At 44.1% G+C, this 24,135-nt stretch overlaps 1 protein-coding gene across 1 annotated transcript in view; it reads left to right on the top strand.

The window, feature by feature from the left end:
* rnf157 (ring finger protein 157) overlaps positions 1-24,135 on the top strand; it is a 68,922-nt gene that overhangs the window by 6,813 nt on the left and 37,974 nt on the right. Inside the window, exons 2-7 of the mRNA XM_079532326.1 lie at positions 4,106-4,224; positions 16,172-16,260; positions 17,914-18,105; positions 21,160-21,277; positions 22,730-22,796; positions 23,673-23,716. Coding sequence (XP_079388452.1) covers positions 4,106-4,224; positions 16,172-16,260; positions 17,914-18,105; positions 21,160-21,277; positions 22,730-22,796; positions 23,673-23,716 — 629 coding nt within the window. The remainder of the gene's footprint in view (positions 1-4,105; positions 4,225-16,171; positions 16,261-17,913; positions 18,106-21,159; positions 21,278-22,729; positions 22,797-23,672; positions 23,717-24,135) is intronic.

Genomic DNA, 24,135 nt, shown 5'->3' with positions numbered 1-24,135 from the left:
CCACTGCAACTTGTTGTGACACATTATATTAGACACTAGTTTTGACACATTATTAAACCTTGTAAAAGCTAGTATTTAAATATTAGCGGGTTGTGTTCAGTTGGATCAGTGCTGACCACCCAAGTTCCTCACCCAAGTTCCACCCAGGTTCTGTGACAGTGACACCAAGTCCAAGGTATACTTTTAACTTATCAGTTTATTTCTCCATGAGCCATGGTTTCTACAAATAAGAAATGGAAATTTGAATACATATTAACTATAGCATTCAGACCAATACTGGAGAAGCATGGAGATGATTCACAACACCTAGTATTATATTATTGAGTGCCTTTGGTACTTCCAAGTATATCCTGATGCAGTTTGCCTATAGCCTATATAATTCCGGTCAAACCGGGGGTTACAGACCCATAAGGGTTCATTTGGTTCCAAACTAGCTGCATGGGGACCCCCCTCAAGGACCCCTGGGGGTCCCCGGACCCCACTTTGGGAGTTAGAAAACAGATTTGCATCATGGGTGGCAGACCAGCTCGTGTCCCAGATGGAATCTAGAATGCTGAGTTTGTAACTGTATGGTTGAAGTTATTCCCTTGTTCACTGGCCCGTTATTACAGTCTCAGGAGGATAATGGCCGACAGCGTGATTACGCCCTGCAGGAGGACTTCTGGTTTTATTTCCTGCTGTTGTCATCGACGCCTCGGTCTCCTCGGTTGAACAAGAATGCAGTCCTTTACGTCAATAACGGACCCGCCCGGTAGTCAGTTGGTACTTTGGGGGGGTCATTAAATGCTTTGTTTCAGCTTACGTGGGTGGGGTTTGTGCCTCAGGCCCTAACCACACCAATTTAACAATTTAACTAAAGACATGTTGTCACACCAATGCAACTCCCCCCTTGCTACTGCCATTGAGGATATAATGGTTTCATGCGACTACTAGTCGCAACCGTTTTAGTTGCGAGGAGTTGCATGGCGAATAATCATTGATATAGATAAAATGTTTAAAACTGTAAAAAATTGAAAGATTGAGGAACAAAATAGGATAACACAAAATAATAATAATAATAATAAAACTTTATTTGTATAGCACCTTTCATGACATGAAATGCAGCTCAAAGTGCTTTACAGAGCAATGGAGAAAAGCAAGGCATAAAACATTAAACATAATAGCAGTAATGCAATACAGTGAGGACAAAAAATGTAAAAGATCAATTAAAAGCAAGAGTGTAGAAGTAGGTATTGAGCTGTGTTTTAAAAATGTCTACAGCTTTAGGCTGCCTGTTGAAGGTACAGTGGGAGTTTGTTCCACGCCGTCGGCCCTGTAGAAGCAGAAAGCTGCTTCCCCGTATTTTTTTTTGTTGCCATTTTTTTAGGCAAAGCGAGCAGGCCAGCAGTGGAAGACCTTATAGGGGGCGGTTTGGGACATATTTAGGCAGGCAGTCATGTAGGTAGGAAGGTGCGAGACCATTGAGAGCTTTATAAACAAGTACAATTAATTTTAAAATCAATCCTAAAAACAACCGTAAGGATTGGACCAAAATGCCCTGTGGGGCTTGATTGATTGATTGATTTCCTTAAAGGTTACGTTAACGGTAAACCCACTAAAACCGGGAAAGCATCTGTGTCATTTTTAGATTTGAACCACTTTAAGTTTGTAAATACATCAAGAATGTGATTATAATCTTATAATTCTAATGGATGAAGCCTTGGCCTGGAATAAGATCTCTCTTAGAGTGTTTCGACATTTAACGCCCAGGGGTATTTGTAACCATTAAATCAGGACGCCCAGCAATTTGTTTCGTCAGGACCTATTTCAAGGTGGCCATTTTGGGAAGTAGCTGAAGTAGCAACATGTAGCCAAAACACTGCCGAGGCGATCGACAACCGGCGACTGTGGCTCAAGAGGTAGAGCAGGTCGTCCAATAATCCATGGGTCCACGGGATTCGGCGGTTCGAATCCCGGCTCCTCCTGTCTACATGTCGAAGTGTCCTTGGGCAAGACACTGAACCCCAAATTGCTCCCGATGTGCTGGTTGGTACCTTGCATGGCTTCCACCGCAATCGGTGTATGAATGTGCGTGTGAATGGGTGAATGTAATGCACAATCTATGTAAAGCGCCTTGGACAAAGGCCCTATATAAATGCACCATTTACCATTTACAATTTTTCGGGCTGAACAAATAATTAGAAAGAAGAAGAAAACGGCAGGTTACAACACTCTTTTTGTTGTTTTTCTTCTTTGTAATTATTTGTTTGGCCCAAAAGATTGTGTTTGTTGTCATGATTTGTCACGACAAGAGTTGGCTTTGTACGGTCTTTGGTCTTTAAATAAATAAGTTTTGAAATGTCTATGGGAAAAATGCATTGGGAACTATTTCCTGGGCCTGGCGTCGTCATGAAAGGGGGCAGGACTGCGACGCTCTATAGACTAATCCATGGAGGGGTGCTCTGGCCTGGGCACAGCCGTAGCTGAGGTGTTCATCAGTGTTGTTTTTGGCAGCACATTTTTATTTTAGTTTTAGTCATATAGTCACTTGAATAGTTTTCATTTAGTTTTAGTCACATTATAGTCACCTTGAATGTTTTAGTGTTTAGTCTAGTTTTAGTCGACTAAATATCATACTATTTTAGTCGACTAAATCCACAAGTGATTTAGTCGACTAAAATGTGTTTTGGCGGGCCTTGATGGCATCGCAATGACTGTTATACATACATTAGCTGAAAATAGCCGATCTACAAGCTCACAACGCGTCGCAGCGCGAGTCTGCGCGACGCGTTGTGAACTTGTAGATCTGCTATTTTCAGCATGCAACCAAGTGTAAAATGACTTATACTGCATCTCTTGACCACTAGTCCCTTCCTAACATTTCAGTCTAGTTCTTATTTGTTGACGAAATCGTCAGTATATTTAGTCTTAGTTTTAGTCGTCATAGCTTCGTTTTCATTTCGTTTCCATTTAGTTTTCGTCAGTGGAAAAAGGTAGTCGACGAAAAATCTTCACCTTAGTTCTAGTCAACGAAAACAACACGCGCAAAACAACAAGCGCAGCTTGACAACCTCAGTATTGATTGCCTACACCTGGCCTCCAGGACACCGCTCCATGGATTCGTCTGTAGACAAGGCAATAAATCCATAGTTGCAGCAGCAAAGCAGTGCTATATGTCTCAAGCTCATTGTGCAGCGTTTGCAGTATTTTCTTTCCCCCCAGATCTTTGTTATAGCTGAACAACACGTCTCTGTCTGTTACTTAGAGTATATATTAATAGAGACGGCACCGGATTTCTCCTCCCATCCACTTGCATTAAGTTGCTCAAAAGCGCATGCAGCGATTTCACTCCTCCTTCCGGGTAGGAAAACAGAGTGCATTCTGGGATTAATTGGGGCCAAATCGTGAACGCGCTGGCCGTTGACTATCATTGCACGCGTTCACATATGAAACAGCGTTCACGTATGAAACAGCGTTCACGTGTCATCATGAACGTGCCCAATGATAGTCAACGGACCAGAATTGGCCCAGCAGCGCTGCGATACCAAATTCGGCCACTATGTCCATTTCGCCTCAGGGTTTCCTCTGGGTGCCGTCTCTATTAATTGCGAACGCAGTGAGCACTATGAGACCTAGCAGAACATGTCTGTCTGTGTGTGTGTGTGTGTGTGTGTGTGTGTGTGTGTGTGTGTGTGTGTGTGTCACGCTGTAACACCACCCGCCCGCCACCAGAGGGCGCAGCTGTATCACACACCACACACACACACACACACACACACACACACACACACACACACACACACACACACACACACACACACACACACACACACACACACACACACACACAAAACTTAACTTAAAACAAACTTAACTTAAAAAATACTTTAAAAGAACTTTTTTTAAAAAAGGAAAGAAAACTTTAAAAGAAAACACACACGCACGCACACATACACACACTAAAAAAAGAAAATCTTAAAAAAACACAAAGAAAAAGAAAAGAGAACTTAAAGTACGTCATTTATTCTAATTGTTGTTATTGCAATTTACGAGCTGCGTTTGCTTCCCGCGTTCGCGCGTCTTACTTGTATATACTCTAAGGTCTGTTATCGCTCTCTGTTCACAGGAAGCTACTTCGCCAGCCATTTCATCATGGGGGGAGAGAAGTTCGATTCCACCCACCCAGAGGGCTACCTGTTTGGGGAGAACACAGACCTCAACTTCCTGGGCACCAGACCAGTAGCGGTACGTATATATACTCACACTTGGGACAGCTGTTGGGGTAGGAGGGTAGGACTAATGTGTCCGAGTATCGCTGGTCAGGGAGATTATTCATGCATATAGTGGATCTTCTCTATTATAAAGGTATATTCAGTGATTTCACTTCATTCAAATATCAGTTGTTTTTTTGGTTTTGTTGTGATAATCCTCCCTACTATAGAGTGTGCTGACCATATAAGGAGTTCCTCCCTGTCCCCATGCAGTTAACCCCTGGGGTCAAAAAACCATAGGTTTTGTTTTTGGCTATAGGTGGCCCAGCCTTCATCCAATCAGGACAGAGAGGGGCCAATCATGATCGAGTGGGGGCGGGCCTTGTGTGTGTTGTTGGCCTGTCGTGTGTCGTGTGTCAGAACAGGCCACCAGCTCCATATATGTCTAGAGCCCGGGCAGAGGCCTTGTTGGGACGGTTCTGGACAACCCTGGGTCCGACCGACTCGACACCGGTCACTGCACTCCCTGTGGTGGTGTGGAACGCGTTGTGTCGAATTTGAAGTCGGTGGAGCGAACGGTTCTCGAGTTACGTGGATTACAACCGTACAAACACACTGAGCACTGTGCATTGGTGATTGGAGACTTGGTGATAGATATTACAGTTTAACTATTTAGTATTCACCAAGGAGGTGAATACTAAATATATGGTGAAGTAGTTAACCCATTCTGGATGGGAACACCTTTTGGTGTTTTCAAGGAGGGGGTCGGTGGCCAATTACATATATATATTATTTTGAGGGTCCTCAAAATATATATATAACATGGAAATGTTTGAGAACGACTCACATAGAAACATGAGGTTTTTCAGAAAACTGTCAGGATTTAGAAGCCATTTGTAGAATGGCTTCTCGCCCTCAGGTCTACTACTATTCACCATATTAGGGCAGTCCAACAGGTTAAGGGCACCTCTGAAACAACAGCAAACCAACGGTTAAAGCTCCACTTTATTACTTTATTTTGTTCCCATCTCATGTGTAATGGAGTATACGTTGTGTCGGGAGGAAACCTCATAACTCAATTTTTCATAAATCATTGCTATTGACGTCTGTGTGTTGTTTCGAAAATATTGAACTAAATTGGAAAGTAGTAAAAAAGTGCTTTGGACAAAACCGCTTAACTCCATTGGACCCTCAAAATGTCTGCTAAATCCACTAACTCCACCACCTCTCCCCCTCTCATGGGAGTAATTGACAATATATAAAGTTACAACACCAACTTTGATGAGGCTGTATTGCTTTGTTGTAAAAATATCAGGTTTTCTTAATTTCCTGAAAAATGTATATTTTTCATTTCCTTAAAAAATTTACATTTTGGAGTTATGAGGTTTCCTCCTGACAGCAGAGATATGTTGATACTTTTAGATTACGTGTCTGGTTTGACAGGACAGGTTGACAGGCAGCACTGCCTGCAAGGTGAAATTAAAATATTGACACAGAGGGCGTTCTGTTTTTGTCACTCCATGTACCGTAGAATTAAGCCTGATTTTAAAAAAATGTCTTCAAAATACTGACAGTTTTCTGAAAAACCGCATGTTTCTGTATCAGTGAGTGGTGCTCAATATCTCATGTCAAGGACCCCAAAAATTATATGTAATATACCTCCGACCCCCATCTGAAAATATGTTGTTCCAGGGACCTCCCCAGAAGCAAAGATTTGAGTCAAAATGTTCACTCTGTAATAATATATATATTCAAAGATTTGAGGCACATTTTCACGATTATTTTCAAAAATAGCAGACCTACAAGTTCATAGCGCGGCACTCGGTGCCGCGCTATGAACTTGTAGATCTGCTCCCAGTGCAGGGGTCAGTACTTGGTCCCCCTCCTTTTTGCCCTAATATACACCAAAGCTATAATCATCGGCGACAATTATGGCCGAACAGAATTTAAACTGATTCCAAAGAGGTTTGCAGCTGTATTATGAGTGTTGCATCATTTCTGTTGGTCTCGTATAGCAGATGGGACTGTAGACTGTAGCGACATAACCCCATGGCTACGGTGGAATGAATACGCTGATTTAGTATCAATACCACCATATGTGGCAGTAGGGCTACTGTATGTATACGATAGACTACAAGGTCCAGCATGCTTTGCATGTATCAGACTTCCGGTGACTAGTAAAGTGTTGTACAAGCTACTAGCTGTGTCCCGTGTCCCGTCATTTAACACCATATACAAATACTATGTTACAAGTACAAGGCCTGTACGTAACCGAATTACACCTGAGGACGATTCTAAAAAAGATGGCTTCTAAATCCTAACAATTTTCTGAAAAACCTATTTCTCTACCGTATGTCAGTGGTGCTCAACTTCTTTCATGTCAAGGACCCCCAGAATTATCTGTATTTGGCCCCCATCTGAAAATATGTTGTTCCAGGGACCTCCCCAGGAGCAAAGATTTGAGTTAAAAACGTTCGCTCTGAAAGAATATATATTCAAACATTTGCGCCCACACTTTGCGCTCACGATTTTTCAAAAATCGTAGCAGATCTACAAGCTTGTAGCGCGGCACTCGGTGCCGCGCTATGAGCTTGGTAGATCTGCTATTTTTCAATAGCTAAAGTATAACATAATGCACCAAAAGGGGTTCCCGTCCTGAATGGGTTTAAAATGTGACTTCTAGAGGTGCACCGATGTGACCAATTTGTGGCCAATAGGCCTACTAGGCATGGGCTATTAATCGGTCATCATATCGGTATTAAAATGCAATTTTGGTATAGAAAAGTATATTCTAGCCAATATTTTACATTATAATAATGATTAAATAAAGCCTGAAAAAGCCTTTTGTGTTGATGAAGGCTGCAGATTATATCTGTGTTTTCTGGGGATGTTTTCAAAAGGGTCACCAAATTGGAACAGTTTTGAATAAAAATACTATATTCAAGCTGTTTGGAATAAAGATGCGTTGCCTTTTGAAATTGAGTGTTTACATGCCTTTTTCAGAATGGACAAAATGATTATTCTCTTTTTCTTAATACAGAATGAGATCATGTCTGATATCGATATCGATATCTTAGGGGCAGCGGTGGCCGAACGGTTTGCGGAGCGATCTTGTTATTGGAAGGTCGCCAGTTCGAATCCCCGAACCGGCACGTTAAAATTACCACCGCTGAAGTGCCCATGAGCAAGGCATTGAACCCCTACCATGAAATGTTCTATGAGCAGGGTCTGGCTGTAAACAAGCATCTCGAGCTTAGTCCATTCACCCTGGGTAAACAAAGAACTTTGCTTTGCCAGAAATTTCATATCTCCCTGACATCGCCATATACCTATAGCCGATACCAATAATCAATGTCAACACTGTTGTCATGGTCTATAACCGATATTTACCCATGTCCAATATCTGTATGAAATGAAGTTCAAACGTTGTCCTTTCTGGAAAAGGCATAGAAAACACTGCATTTGAAAAAGCAACGCCGTGATTGATAGGCTTGGGCGATATTGATTTTTTGATATCGATATTGATAACGTGAATAATATCGCGATAATCGGTATTATCGGTTTTATTAATAAAACATTAATATATCACACTGACGGGCTGAATTTCCCCTCTCCTCTCCTCTCCTCTCCTCTCCAGTCAAAATGTCCCCTCCCCTCCACTCTCCTCTCCTCTCCAGTCAAAATTTCCCCTCCTCTCCCCTCCCCTCCCCTCTCCTCTCCTCTCCAGTCAAAATTTCCCCACGATATTAGTATTATGACGGTATTCGGTATTATTGAGTGGTGTTTTATATACTCCGCGATATTACCGGTATTCGGTATTATTTATATACTCTGCGATATTACCGGTATTGATTTAAAATATCGCGGTAAACGGTAATATCGGTATATTGCCCAAGCCTAGTGATTGAAATGTTCCAACTTGTTGAAACCTTCCCGAGAAAACGCTGACCTGCAGCCTTTGTCGTCACAAAAGGCTTTTTCAGCTTCACATAATTATTATAAATTAAAATATTAAAAAAATGTTTTGATTCTGATATACCGGTATGCATTTTTAAGGCCAATATCGGCCCGATACCGATATGATGACCGATTCATTGGGTATCCCTATTCCCTAGGCCTAGGGACGTCAGTAAAGGTACTACCAGTATTGGCATTAAGATAGCAGATCTGTACAAGCTCTCTCTGTGTGTGTGTGTGTGTGTGTGTGTGTGTGTGTGTGTGTGTGTGTGTGTGTGTGTGTGTGTGTGTGTGTGTGTGTGTGTGTGTGTGTGTGTGTGTGTGTGTGTGTGTGTGTGTGTGTGTGTGTGTGTGTGTGTGTGTGTGTGTGTGTGTGCAGTCATACTAAGTACAGAGGTTGGTAATAACATGGATTTAAGCCAACAGCTTACTTACCATTCCTGTAACGCACAGTCACTCTCAACCTAGAGAGGGGGAGGGTAGGAGGTAGGAGCGCACACACGCACACAACTAAGTAGAAATCAGGCCAACATGAATCTCTACAAGCTCATAGCTCAGAGCTTGTAGATCTGCCATTTTTGAAAAGTCACGAAAATGTGCCGCAAATCTTTGAATATATATTCTTTCAGAGCGAACGTTTTTTAAATGTTTTTTTTTGTGGCTTTCGCCTTTATTTTATATATTTTATGGAGGGACAGACAGTAGGCTGACAGGAAATGGGGAGAGAGATGGGGGGGAAGACATGCAGTAAAGGCCGTCGGGATCGGGAGTCGAACCCGCGGCACACTGCCAGACTGGATTACCAGCCAAGGTGCCTGGACCGCTGAGCCATGGCCCAGGCCAGAGCGAAGGTTTTTAACTCAAATCTTTGATTCTTACATATTAATTAGTTCCGGGGGTCCTAGACCCTGACATAGAAACATAAGGTTTTTCAGAAAACTTACAGGATTCAGAAGATTTTTTTAGAATCGGCCTCAGTCTTAACTCTTAACAAGAGATTTAATTGTGACTAAATAATAACTATAGATTAGATCTTCTTTTTTGAGTTTCTTCTTAACATATGAAACAATTTGCCTGAAGGTCATCAGATTGATTGATTGATTGAATACTTTATTAACAGGAAAGTACAGTCTACTAAGAGGATTTTCTTAATTTTTTATCCCACGATTTTGCAACCCATGTTTTCCACCCAGTGTCAATTATCTAATGTAATCCTGGGCGCTACACTTCCTCTGCCAACCTGGGGGGGGGGGGGGGGGGGCAGCGGACTGGCCTCATGCTTCCTTCTATGCATGAGGAGTCCAAGCTGCTTCTTTTCACCTGACAGGGGAGAGTTTCCCCGGGCCGGACGTAGCGCGTGGAAGGAACACGTTATTCCGACCAGTTCCTTTCCCCTCCATCAGGCACCCCGGCTGGCCAGGGGGAGGTAGTTTAGAGACCAGGATTACTGCATGTTTTTGTGAGAGTACATACCCTAGGGGACACAGGGAGAACATGTGAGGGTACCTACCCTAGGGGACACGGGGAGAACATGTAAGGGTACCTACCCTAGGGCACACGGGGAGAACATGTGAGGGTACCTACCCTAGGGCACACGGGGAGAACATGTGAGGGTACCTACCCTAGGACACACGGGGAGAACATGTGAGGGTACCTACCCTGGGGGACACGGGGAGAACATGTGAGTGTACCTACCCTAGGGGACACGGGGAGAACATGTGAGGGTACCTACCCTAGGGCACACGGGGAGAACATGTGAGGGTACCTACCCTAGGGCACACGGGGAGAACATGTGAGGGTACCTACCCTGGGGGACACGGGGAGAACATGTGAGTGTACCTACCCTAGGGCACACGGGGAGAACATGTGAGGGTACCTACCCTAGGGCACACGGGGAGAACATGTGAGGGTACCTACCCTAGGGCACACGGGGAGAACATGTGAGGGTACCTACCCTAGGGCACACGGGGAGAACATGTGAGGGTACCTACCCTAGGGGACACGGGGAGAACATGTGAGGGTACCTACCCTAGGGGACACGGGGAGAACATGTGAGGGTACCTACCCTAGGGGACACGGGGAGAACATGTGAGGGTACCTACCCTAGGGCACACGGGGAGAACATGTGAGGGTACCTACCCTAGGGGACACGGGGAGAACATGTGAGGGTACCTACCCTAGGGGACACGGGGAGAACATGTGAGGGTACCTACCCTAGGGGACACGGGGAGAACATGTGAGGGTACCTACCCTAGGGGACACGGGGAGAACATGTGAGGGTACCTACCCTAGGGGACACGGGGAGAACATGTGAGGGTACCTACCCTAGGGGACACGGGGAGAACATGTGAGTGTACCTACCCTAGGGCACACGGGGAGAACATGTGAGGGTACCTACCCTAGGGCACACGGGGAGAACATGTGAGGGTACCTACCCTAGGGGACACGGGGAGAACATGTGAGGGTACCTACCCTAGGGCACACGGGGAGAACATGTGAGTGTACCCTAGGCCTAGGGTATTCCATGCTGCCTTCCGGCGTGGCATGGAAAGGAGTGGCATTTGCATTTCTTTCACCATATATAGTAAATGCTGCATTCGTGGTCTGGAGAGGGGCAGTTGTTTTACAGACGGGTGAAAGGGCAGGGGCTGAAGCCCCCTTTGATGTCTATACGTGTGCACGTCCCTGGATGGATATATTTGTTTTATTGTTTTATGAATGATGCCAGGTGGTAATATACACTGACACCACAGCGTAAACAGCGCCTCAAACTGTGACTCCGCCCACAACCGGGGGAAGTTGTGATTTCCGCTCGTTCACTGCAATGCAATTTGCGGCATTTTCAAAACAATATTGAGCAGAGTAGCGATTATCAAACGTATTTGCAATGCCATACGTTGAAAGATCTGTTGCCCGTGGACAAGGCACGCTACCTCCGCAAGTTAGATAGCATCGGCATAGATGTTTGTCCGTTTGTGATTAAGGATTGGACCAAGTTGCATTGGCAGCCATAGAACATTCTTACCCCAGGCTAAAACCGGATGTGACGTTTTTGGGCGTTCCTGTCTAGCGTGGTGTCAGTGTATACCGTTCCACGGTGCTATTCACCCAAATATGACCCATATTCTTTCACGTCATTCTAAAACTCTGAACACTGCTGCTCTCATATCATCCCAGACACAGTCCCACTGTCTCGTTACACCGATGACCAGGTGTCTCTAATTAAGGTTTATGGTCCTTCGAACTTGTTCATCAAATTATTTATTTACTGACACTGCAGGGGAAATCAATTTTCATTGTTTCGATCAGTGACCGAAACGTGTCTTCTTTTACATAAATTGTTACTGTATACTGTGTGCAGTTCGGCAGCGTATTCTTAAAAATAAATAATAATAATAATAATTGATATGAAACCGTTGAACATGTGTCAACCTGGACTGAAGTCATGCCCCCAGTGAGGCTCTCACAGCGTTGAAGCACTCGGCCCTAGTGGTTGGAGCGTGAACTGCAGGCGGAACCCGTGGATTCATGACGAGGAAACCCCTGTGCAGCTAGCTGGGCTTTAAACCCATTTTGGGCGGGAACCCCTTTTGGTGTTAGCATTATGTTATGCTTTAGCTATTGAAAAATAGCAGATCTACAAGCTACGAGCTTGTAGGTCTTCTATTTTTGAACGACTGACATAGAAACATAGCTTTTTCAGAAAACTGTCAGGATGTAGAAGACATTTTTAGAATCTGATCTCAGGTCAAAATGGGTTAACATTGAGCGCAGCTCGGTTGCACTTCCGCAATCTGCCAACCAACATTTGGTTGGCAAATGCGGAAGTATAGACGGTTCTTCCGGGTGCTTCAAAACGCCACTGAGCAACTTCCACTGAAATGAATAGGCTATCGCGCCGGTTCAGTCTCTATCCTTCCTTACACTCTATGACTGAAGTGCTCCAGTCAGTGTGCACTACTTACCTACCTACGGGTTGGGTGAGGCTTGGATCTAATTGGTTCACAGCCTTACAAGAGGTACACTGTTTGACCCCAGCGCTGCTAATGAATGCTGCTTTTCAGCGCGCGTACGTGTGTGTGCGTGCGCGTGTGCGCGTGTTAGATTTTACAGGAAAGACTCCTGCGATGCCCACATGTTTAATGTATTGAATACTGTTCCAATCACTGCTCCATTCATACGCACGCGCCATTCATACGCACGCACGCACGCACGCACGCACACCCCTACTGTGTGGGGCCAGAATTCCAGCGTACTCGCCCCTCCTCCCAGCTCAGATGGGGGGTGGGGTGGGGGGTATATTTTAACCACATCCTCTTCCCAGGCAGGGAGTGAGTATAAAGTAAATGCACCTCAAAATTGTACCCGCGGTATTTTTCCAACACTGAGTAGTATAGTGTGGAGGTATTTTCTTTTATTTGACTAACGCTGTCAAATAAATGTATGGACCTCAAACTTGCACTTAACCCATTTAGACCTGAGGACGATTCTACAAAAGAAATCTAAATCCTGACAGTTTTCTGAAAAACCTGTTTCTATGTCAGTGATGCTCAAACATTTTCATGTCAAGGACAACCCCAAATATATAAGTAATTGCCCACCGACGCCCATCTTAAAATATGTTGTTCCAGGGACCCCCCACCAGAAAAAAATTTGAGTAAAAAATGTTCGCTGTGAACGAATATATATTCAAAGATTTGCACTACATTTTCACGATTTTTCAAAAATAGCAAGTGCCGCGCTACGAGCTTGTAGACCTGCTATTTTTCAACAGCTAAAGTACAACATAATGCTTTAAACACCAAAAAGGGGTTCCCGCCCAGAATGGGATATTAGAGACGATGAAAGAATGGTAATACTCGAGTATAGAGTGAATGGACCCCAAACTTGCACTTATAAGTATACAGTGTATACAGTTTTTAATTTAAACTTTAGCTACTTTCCCCCACTGCGTAGTAGCGGTGTGGAGGAGGTAATGGTCGTAACCACATCCTCCTCCTTCAGGCACGGTGTGTCCTCGGTGTCCGTTCAAAACCTCCAAAAACTCAGTTGGTGGAACTCTCTGATTCTTTTTTTGTTTTGTTTTGTTTTTGGTGTTCAGAACCCAAAACCGTCCGGTCGTCTCCTCTTTCACACGGTCAGCGGGTTATAGACCCGTTTTCCCAAAACGCAGCACAAGGAGGAGGGGTTCGAAGGTCGTTGTTTCACCTCCTGTCGACCTGGTCAACCCAGAGCCATCTAATAGAAGAGTTACGATATTGAGGGGGCAGAAACCGAGCGCTCGAGCACTGTTCATGCAGCCTGAAAGGGGGACAAGCTGGAGTCTGAAATACATTGTTTTCAACGAGGGCGGCGCAAATAAGAGCAATTTTAGGCACGTGTGCAACATGCCAACTGTTTTAAAGTATTGTACAGTGACAACTAAAATCTCTGTAATGTTTATGTTGTACGATTACTACAAAACAATCTAAAATAAAGTGATTTAAGATCGTTACAGCTGTGCTGTTGCCTGAGTCCAATGTATTTCTGCCTACTTCCGGTCCAGGACTCCCTATTTGTTGTCCCCATTCTCAATAGAAGTCTATGTAGAAGAGATGAAGTGAACAGAGTTTTCGTAACTCTGTCTTAACCTAAGTTCTGTCCGTTTGTGTTTGGTTGTTGTTAAAGTGACATTTATGGCTGATTTTGAACCTACCGTATATTCCTTTATTCTGATGGGTTAGCCCGTGGACCCAAAAGAAGAAATTTGACGTCTTGCTATTTTCACAATCACTGAAACCTTTTTGTTTTCTAATTTATTTATTTCGTGGAATTACGGAAAACAAAAATTATAATTTCATTCGTTTTTAATTCATGAAAAAAATGCTGCTGATTTTTTCTTTTGGGGGGGGGGAATGTTTTTTGAAAATGTTTTAAAATAAAATAAATGTTTTTTTAATAATAATTATCAACAAAATGTAGTAAACCAAAAAAATAAAGGGACCCATAACATCTATTTATACCTTTATTTAACAGGGACAATACAAAAAACAATGTATCTAGTTGTAAAAACATGAAACCGTTGCCTTGTAGGCTTGTACATAGGGATTGTAGCCAAGGCTAATTTGCAACCCCAGTCCCTGGTTAGGCCTTTCTATACAGCTAAACATCTACCCAAAACAATCTTTTACAACTACACATCTACCTAAAACAATCTGTTACATACTAACATAAATACATCTAATCTAAGTACAAGCAACGTATTAGTATTAGTATTAGTCTTCGCACCTCTGGCCTGATTTCAACCAGAGTTTAACTTCATTATTCATTATTATATATATATATATAGTAGCCTATTACAGTCGCACCGTGACATGTGTGCAGGAGGATCCCCCTTTTCCCCACGCAAGTCCTTGTTTGAAGACCACAGATTGAAGCAGTATATATATGACTTCATGACAGAGAGTGCCGCTTTGCCCTTTGAACCCGGCTGTGAGTCCGTCCGTCCTGAGCACGACCGAGGCGGCAGGCCGAACCGCACCAGAGAATGATAATTAGACTATTTGACCCTGCCTGACTCTTTTTGTAACACTGTGTGCTTATGCGAGAAGCCCCAGACACAGACGGTTGCGTTGACTGAATAAAGTATCGGCCCCGTTGGCAGTTTGGCACCAGAAAGGCACTGGCCGAGCAGTTTTCTTTTTTAGGTCCAGCTCAGCACTCGTCAGCACACCTGTCTGCTATAATGTGTTAATGAACCCCGGGCCAAGGCCACAGTGTGCAGACCTGCAATTTCTCTGTCTGTGGCCATACGGGAGAGTTTAAATGCGGACCCAAGACTTTTTCTTTTTCATGGTTGGCATCTGTTGTTGCTCTGGTTTCAGATTTTACAAGCCTTAACCAAGCCTTAGCCACTATATTCTTAATTCATTCAAATACATTTTGTCCAATCTGTAGAGCATGCATAAAACAACTCATACAATTGGGGTGGTTGGTTGAGGTGGTCTACAAACTGTTAATACCATTTTCAATCAATAAATCAATGTAAACACAGGGCACATGCTTTTTAACAAAATTAAGTATTATCATTATTAATAGTAGTAGTAGTAGTTGTTGTAGAAGTACTAGTTCTACTTGTGGTAATAGAGTTATTACTACTTGTGTCAATAAATGCACCACGTCTGTGTGTACGTTTTGTAATCCCCCCGTCGACTTCAAATTTGGCAGAGGCATTCCACACCACCACAGGGAGTGCAGTGCCCGGTGTCGAGTCGGTGTCAGATACACGGTTATCCAGAACCACCACAAAAGGCTCTGGTCAGGCTCTGCCAGTGGACCTCACCTGCACTTTCCATGACGTCACATTGAGATTAGGCAACACACCGTCATATTTGGGCGTGCACCTGACACAGAACTCCATATATAGGAATACAGGGACACACAGAGACGGATACATAATCTTTATACTGTATGGCAATAAAGGGGACACAGACAGATGGGTGGAACGGGTATACTCTGACACGGGTACAACGGGTATTGCATAGCCGGGTGGGCCACGGATCTCCAACTCCAACTTCGTTACCGACCCGGTGCTCTACAGCAGGGGTTCTCAGCATATTTTGGCTCGGGACCCCCGGAAATGCTTTGGCCATGTCTCGCGACCCCCTGCCCCGCCCTGCCTCCCCACCCCCCAATACAAATTGACCGCTACAATAACCTTAATAATAGCGAAAATACATCATAAAAAATACTGAAACCAGATATAATCATTAAAGGAAAGTGTATGCATGTACTGTGTGTACTATGTAAACTCTAAATTTCCATTTTACAGCCATTCAGTTGCAAAGAAAACATTTTTTTTGGGGACCCCCAAAATAATTTGGCGACCCACAGGTTGAGAACCCCTGCTTTACAGCCGGGCACCGGTCTAGTTGTTGATTTAAAATGGCCACACTTGCCTTCAGAGTTCAGACAGACATTACCAGTGAAGTACTGTATGTTGCCTCTAATCATATACCATTATGTGACGCTGTTTTCCCCTGCAGTTCCCGTATGCGGCCCCGCCTCCCCACGAACCAGTGAAGACGCTACGAAGCCTTATAAACATCCGCAAGGACACTCTGCGGCTCGTACGGTACGTACCACCGCCTCCATTAGCGCGACGGAACGTGACAGAATAGGCTACAGCTGAGCTTGTTGTGCTGCTGACAGGCAGCGTATGAACACCGTAACACACACGTTGAAACAAGGTGGTAAAGATACCAAGAAGGATTGGACAGTGATGTCACTGTTATGCAACACGGAAGTAGTATGGACTTGAAGCTGTTTATAAACCAGTCAGTCAGTGACATCACTGACGAATCCTTGGTGTTACTCTTCCTGCGACCGATAGCCCCTGAAACCAGGCTTTCACCGTCGTCCTGACTCTTTTTTTTCTCTTCCTCTTCCCCCTTCATGGGCCCCTTGGGGGGCGCTGGGCCTCGGTGCATTGCACCGGTTGCACCGTCGATATATTCGCCACTGGGTGGGGCGGAGGTGAGCGGGTGGGGTTGACATATGCCCTTACTGGGCTGCGATCACACATTCAAGACACCTGTCTTGTGTCTGTCTCGTGTCTGTGTTTAATGTGCCGCGTTTCCAATGGAAGCCCATATGGTTTGACCAAACATTTTGTTTGATGGTGGGGAGGGTGGGCAGAACGCATCCATCAAAGCTGTGTTCAGACACAAGGCAGGTGTCAGACACAAGGCAAGTAAGTGTCTTGAATGCAGCCCAGTAAGGGCATATGTCGACCCCGCCCGCTCACCTCCACCCCACCCCCTCCTGCAGGTGCTGCGGCCATCTTGGAAACTAAACACTATATAAACGATGGGAGAGGGGGTGGGGCCGAGAAAGGCCCTTATTGCCTGGCACTGGCCTCACGATCCTGCCTATAGTAACGGGAACGGGAACGTGTTAAATTGAATAGAATCTATTGAACTCAGTCATATGGGATGCTGCAGGCGCGCGCCTTCCATACCAGACCCCGCTCTGCATCCTATGCAGCCAGCCTGGTGTACATTTCCCCCTCAGTCAGTGTTGTTTTTGACAGCAAATTTTGATTTTAGTTTTAGTCATAGTCTTTTGAATAAGTTTCATTTAGTTTTAGTCACATTTTAGTCACCTGGAATGTTCTAGTGTTAGTCCAGTTTTAGTCGACTAAGGGCAGTATTATGCGTGTCTTAATTACCATGTCTTATTACTTAACTTAAGACCTGGAGGCGTGGTCAATGCTGTTTGGCCACTCAGAATAGCCAAATGGCATTGATCACACCTCCAGGTCTTAAGTTAAGTAATAAGACCTGGTACTTAAGACACGCATAATACTGCCCCAAGTGTCATAGGATTTTAGTCTACTAAATCTGCAGTCGATTTAGTCGACTAAAATGTGTTTTGACAGGCCTTGATGTCGTAACGGCAGATTTTACACTTTTGGTTGCATGCTGAAAATAGCAGATCTACAAGCTTACAACGCGTCGCAGCGTCCTAACATTTTAGTCTAGTTTTTATTTGTTGACGAAATTGTCAATATATTTAGTCATAGTTTTTGTCATCATAGCTTAGTTTTAATTTAGTTTCCCTTTAGTTTTAGTCAGTGGAAAATGGTAGTCGTCATTTTTCGTCTTAGTTTTAGACGACGAAATCAACACTGTTCTCCGTGCCATAAATCTCTCTCTCTCCCTCTCTCTCTCTCTCTCTCTCTTTCTCTCTCTCTCTCTCTGTGTGTCTCTCTACCCCCCCCCTGCAGGTGCAGTGAGGACCTGCCGGCGAAGCTGCCGGCGGGCGAGGAGGAGGAGGAGGAGGAGGAGGAGGGCGAGGAGGAGGTGGAAGGGAAGAGCAGGGCATGCTACAACGTAGAGTTCACCTTCGACGCAGACACGCAGGTGGCCATCACCATCTACTACCAGGCCCTCGAAGAGTTCCACAACGGAGTGCCAACGTGAGTGTGTGTGTGTGTGTGTGACTGTGCGTGTGTGTGCGTGGAGTGTAGTAGGCCATGTTCTTTTTACAATCATGTGCACGAGAAATCCGAGATGATCGGATGAAAGTGCATGTTCGTTATTTCAGTGGTCAGTCCAGGCACAATATTTTCACCATTTGTAAAAAAGAAAAAAAAATGTTTTCAGATTTATTTTGGAAACTTTACATCATCAATCCGTTATTTTATTAAATCATTGATTTGTATAATGTATTAAACAGTGTTGTTTTCGTCGACTAAAACTAACTACCCTTTTTTCACTAAATAAAACTAAATAAAACCAAAATATAAACGAATCTATCATATATACAGTTAATATGTGCGTGTGTGTTTGTGTGTGTGTTAGGTTGCGCACAGGTGGTAAAAAACAACCATGCTATTTTCGTAGTCACTAAAACTATGACTACATATATTGACAATTTCGTCAACAATTAAAATAAATCACACCCGTGTGAAGTGAGTGGTGCAACTCCGTGTGGCGGTCCCCGGAAGTCCGAAACGGTAGAGAAATGACAGAGTTACCGCGTGGGGGTCGCTCTAGTGTACCCTGTACTGTACTGTCACTGTACTCTACTGGCACACCCGAAATTATCATATATACGGTTAATATGTGCGTGTGTGTGTTAGGTTGCGCACAGGTGGTGAAAAACAACCATGCTATTTTCGTGCTCATACCCAGGCAGGCACCCAGGCAGCCAGCCACACACATAGCTCCGTAATGGCTCGTACACACTGCCCGATATTTGCTCCGATTATGCTGTCGGGGAGCATTTTTGGCGCTCGCCGTCAAAACCCCCGATCTGACGTAGAATCGGGCTCTGAACATCTAGCACGTTTGATATTTGACTCTGTCGCCGACTGGATATCATGCAGTATGAACTGGGTTGCGACTGCGCCCCGATAAGGCCTGTATTACAGCCAATGAGAGCACACTGCTCACAGCACTGCTGTCTAGTGTCTATCTGTCTGTCTGTCTGTCGACTATATAATAAATGATCAGATATATATATATATATATATATATATATATATATATATATATATATAACCTTCATTAATGTGTCGTACATATTGGTAGCCTATATTAGCCCAATATATATAGCCGGAATTCAGAGTGCAGAGCAAACTTGTGTGTGTGTGTGTGTGTGTGTGTGTGTGTGTGTGTGTGTGTGTGTGTGTGTGTGTGTGTGTGTGTGTGTGTGTGTGTGTGTGTGTGTGTGTGTGTGTGTGTGTGTGTGTGTGTGTGTGTGTGTGTGTGTGTGTGTGTGTGTGTGTGTGTGTGTGTGTGTGTGTGTGTGTGTCCTATATTAGCCCAATATTGCCGTTACGCATTTCACTTGAATAATGTTGATAAAACAGCATCGGAATCCAGAGTGCAGAGCGTGTGTGTGTGTGTGGAGAGACAGAGTTATTTAATGAAACTCAAGATTATAACGTCCTGTCTCGCTATAGCGCTATCACAAACATTTCGCCCAGTGTAGCCTCTGGCAGTCTGGCTATTCTTGTGTGTGTGGCGTGCCGTGCACGCAGAGAGAGAGAGAGAGAGAGAGAGATGCGCCCTGTGTGGGTCTCGCGCATGTATCACGGCATCCTGCACGTGCATGTCAAAATGAATTGGAATAAAAAAAAACAATTATGTAGCGGCCGCTGCCTATATGTATCGGGTCTGGATCGCATCTTGGTGAACTCTTGCAGTGTGTGAACAATCGTTTAGTGTGAAAGCCACAAAGATATAATGACAGCCAATTAAAAAAAAAGACTCCTGCAGTGTGAAATGCACAACGATCTGATGACTCGCCGACAACTTTAAAACTCCTACAGTGTGTAGGGGCCATAAGGGAGTGGTTGCACCACTCAAAAACTAGACTAAAATGTTAGGGAGGGACTAGTGGACAAGAGATCCAGTTTTATGCTAGGTTGCATGCTGAAAATAGCAGATCTACAAGCTCACAACGTGTCGCAGCGCGACGCGCTGTGAGCTTGTAGATCCCCTCCCCTCTATGCAGGTACCTTCCCCAGGACAGCTCTCTGCAGTCATGACTAGACAGACAGTACTGTACTGTTACCCTCCCCTCCACAGGGACGGGCACACATAGACATCAAAGGGGGCTTCAGCCCCTGCCCTTTTACCCTTCTGTAAAACAACTGCCCTTTCCAGACCACGAATGCAGCATTTACTAATGGTGAAAGAAATGCAAATGCCAGCATTCTAGGAGAATTGCTTTTTTTCCGAAGTCTCCCGAGCTTGAACACAGTACTTTGCGTTGAACAAATTTGTTTAGAAATCCATGTCGTTACATCATACATCTCCACTATGCTAATATAAAGAGTGCTGGGTTGCGCCCCGAAAATGGCTGATCTACAAGCTCTCAACGCGTCGCAGCGCGGCGCGTTGAGAGCTTGTAGATCTGCTATTTTCGCTATGTTTGTCCAAAAGTGCCCTCTCTTTATATGGGATTTCAGCCGCTGCCCCTCTAACACTCTCTGCGCTCCCCTTCCCCCCTCCATTGGGGCAGCGGTATGGCCGAACGGTTTGCGGAGCGGTCTTGTTATCGGAAGGTCGCCAGTTCGTATCCCCGGACCGGCACGTTCAAATTACCACCGCTGAATGGTAAATGGTAAATGGTGCATTTATATAGCGCCTTTATCCAAGGCGCTTTATATAGATTGTGCATTACATTCACCCATTCACACACACATTCATACACCGATTGCAGCGGAAGCCATGCAAGGTACCAACCAGCACATAGGGAGCAATTTGGGGTTCAGTGTCTTGCCCAAGGACACTTCGACATGTAGACAGGAGGAGCCGGGATTCGAACCGCCGACCCATGGATCATTGGACGACCTGCTCTACCTCCTGAGCCACAGCCGCCCTTGAAGTGCCCTTGAGCAAGGCATTGAACCCCTACCATGAAATGTTCTATGAGCAGGGCCTGGCTGTAAACAAGTTCGTCGAGCTTAGTCCATTCACCCTGGGTAAACAAATAACTTTGCTTACTTTGCTTTATGCAGGTACCTTCCCCAGGACAGCTCTCTGCAGTCGGAGACGGTTCACTTCAAGAGAGGAGTGTGTCAGCAGTTCTGTCTGAGCTCTCACTCCGTCAACCTGAGCGAATGGGCCGACGAAGAGGTAGGGGGAGGAGGACCGCCGGAAACCTCGCCATAATATCCCCATGTTTCAACTTTGTATCTCTTTCTTTCCTTTCTTTCTTTCCTTTCTTTCTGTTTTTGTTAACACCTTAATTGCCCGGGGTTATTTAATCCGTTAAAGTATAGCGCCCAGTCGATTTATAGCAACGGAGCACTTTTACCGACGGACCGGATGTTGTTCCGGATGTGGCTGTATAGCAGCTAGATGTAGCCAATTCAAACCACTCTCGATGCGATCGACAACAACGGGAGGTAAGAATAAATCTATCGCGACTAGCGACTGGACAGCGGAGGGCCGTCTAACACAGGATCTTTTTTTTATAATTAGACGGGATGATTTAGATCACGAGTTATATTAACGTTTTAAGATTTTCGTTCTCGTCGGCTAAACATTTTCGATGACGTCTCACTGTTGCGCAACATCGAGGATTGCGCAACAGGCGCTCCCAGGCTGTGGAGCGATGCGATCTCGTTTTCATATCAATGAACTTCGTCTTTTGGACAAAACTTCGTCTTGGGCGTCGGGCGTTACTAATAGGAAAGGACGGTGAACTTCGTCCTGGGCGATTGGGGTGTTAACAGTTGCCCGGCAGCAACGATATATAAACAAAGGGTCTCTACTTACTGTATAAGGACTGTTCCTTCCTTGTAGCTGCTGTTTGACATGGTCTCTACTTACTGTATAAGGACTGTTCCTTCCTTGTAGCTGCTGTTTGACATGGTCTCTACTTACTGTATAAGGACTGTTCCTTCCTTGTAGCTGCTGTTTGACATGGTCTCTACTTACTGTATAAGGACTTGGTCTCTACTTACTGTATAAGGACTGTTCCTTCCTTGTAGCTGCTGTTTGACATGGTCTCTACTTACTGTATAAGGACTGTTCCTTCCTTGTAGCTGCTGTTTGACATGGTCTCTACTTACTGTATAAGGACTGTTCCTTCCTTGTAGCTGCTGTTTGACATGGTCTCTACTTACTGTATAAGGACTGTTCCTTCCTTGTAGCTGCTGTTTGACATGGTCTCTACTTACTGTATAAGGACTGTTCCTTCCTTGTAGCTGCTGTTTGACATGGTCTCTACTTACTGTATAAGGACTGTTCCTTCCTTGTAGCTGCTGTTTGACATGGTCTCTACTTACTGTATAAGGACTGTTCCTTCCTTGTAGCTGCTGTTCGACATGGTCTCTACTTACTGTATAAGGACTTGGTCTCTACTTACTGTATAAGGACATGGTCTCTACTTACTGTATAAGGACTGTTCCTTCCTTGTAGCTGCTGTTCGACATGGTCTCTACTTACTGTATAAGGACTGTTCCTTCCTTGTAGCTGCTGTTCGACATGGTCTCTACTTACTGTATAAGGACTGTTCCTTCCTTGTAGCTGCTGTTCGACATGGTCTCTACTTACTGTATAAGGACTGTTCCTTCCTTGTAGCTGCTGTTCGACATGGACAAGGAGGTGTTCCCCATGGTGGTCCAGGCTGTGGTCGACGAGGGAGAGGGTGAGTTCACCCAATTTAGGCCTGACGTCGAAATAAATAAAAAGTCTTCTGAAAGAATATTATATTCAAAGATTTGTGCTTCATTTTCACGATTTTTCAAAAATAGCCGACCTACAAGCTCGTAGCGCGCCACTCGGTGGTGCGCTATGAGCTTGTAGATCTGCTATTTTTCAATAGCTAAAGCATAACATAATGCTAACACCAAAAGGGGTTCCCGCCCAAAATGGAGTCCCAATTTAGACCTGAGGTCCATTCTACAAAATGTCGTCTAAATTATGACCGTTTTCTGAAAAACCTCTGTCAGTGGTGCTCAACCTTTTTCATGTTGAGGACCCCCCCCCCCCCCCTGAATGATATGTAGTGTATGTATCATACATGTATGTAATGATATGTATCTGAAAATATGTTTTTCCAGAGTTAAAAAACGTTCGCTCTGAAAGAATAATATATTCAAAGATGTGCGCTACATTTTCACGATTTTTCAAAAAACAGCAGACCTACAAGCTCGTAGCGCGGCACTCGGTGTGAAACCTCTGAAATGTTTAAAGCATTTATAAACATTTATAAGCAGTTTGTAGATGAGTAATAATTATGAACAATCATTGTTGACATCCGTAAATGTTTACCTAAACATTTATAACTATGTTTAAACATCATTTATATGTTATTAGTAAGGTATTAGTAAGTAGTAAACTATTCACATAGTTATAAATGTTTAGGTAAACATGTACGTATGTTCATGATTATTACTCATCTACAAACTGTTTATAAATGCTTTATAACAGGTCGTTATTGTAAAGTGTCACCCAAGGATGTACCCATAATGTCCGGCTTATACCCTGACCTCTCTCTCTCTCTCTCTCTCTCTCTACACAGACCATATGGGCCACTCTCACGTGCTGCTGGCTACATTTGAGAAGGTATATATCGAACGGAACATCAATAAGCTTATTGCAAATGTGTAAATGTACATGAATCTGTCCGAAATCATTTAAAATGCTATAACGTGTGTTAGGGCATTAAGCATATAGTCGACTAGTAAATCCACTAGTCGACCTTGTTGGTACTAGTTGATAAGAAAAATATATATTTTTTCCCCCGATTTTGTAGGCCTCAAGATCAGGTAGATTATAGTTATAGTCAGATACCAAGATATAGTCAGTCACCAATGTACACAGTTTTTAAATGTACAAATATGTATTACATGTTTTATTTATTTATTTATTTTACACAATAGATAGTTCAACAACTAGTCGACTAGTAAACTAGGCAACTAGTCAACTAGTAAAAATGACTAGAGGTGAATGCCCTAACGTGTGTGTGTGTGTGTGTGTCTTTT

The sequence above is a fragment of the Electrona antarctica genome (genome assembly GCF_951216825.1).
Source record: "Electrona antarctica genome assembly, contig: scaffold_26, whole genome shotgun sequence".
In the NCBI taxonomy this organism is placed as follows: Eukaryota; Metazoa; Chordata; class Actinopteri; order Myctophiformes; family Myctophidae; genus Electrona; species Electrona antarctica.
This window is presented reverse-complemented; position numbering and strand designations above follow the sequence as displayed.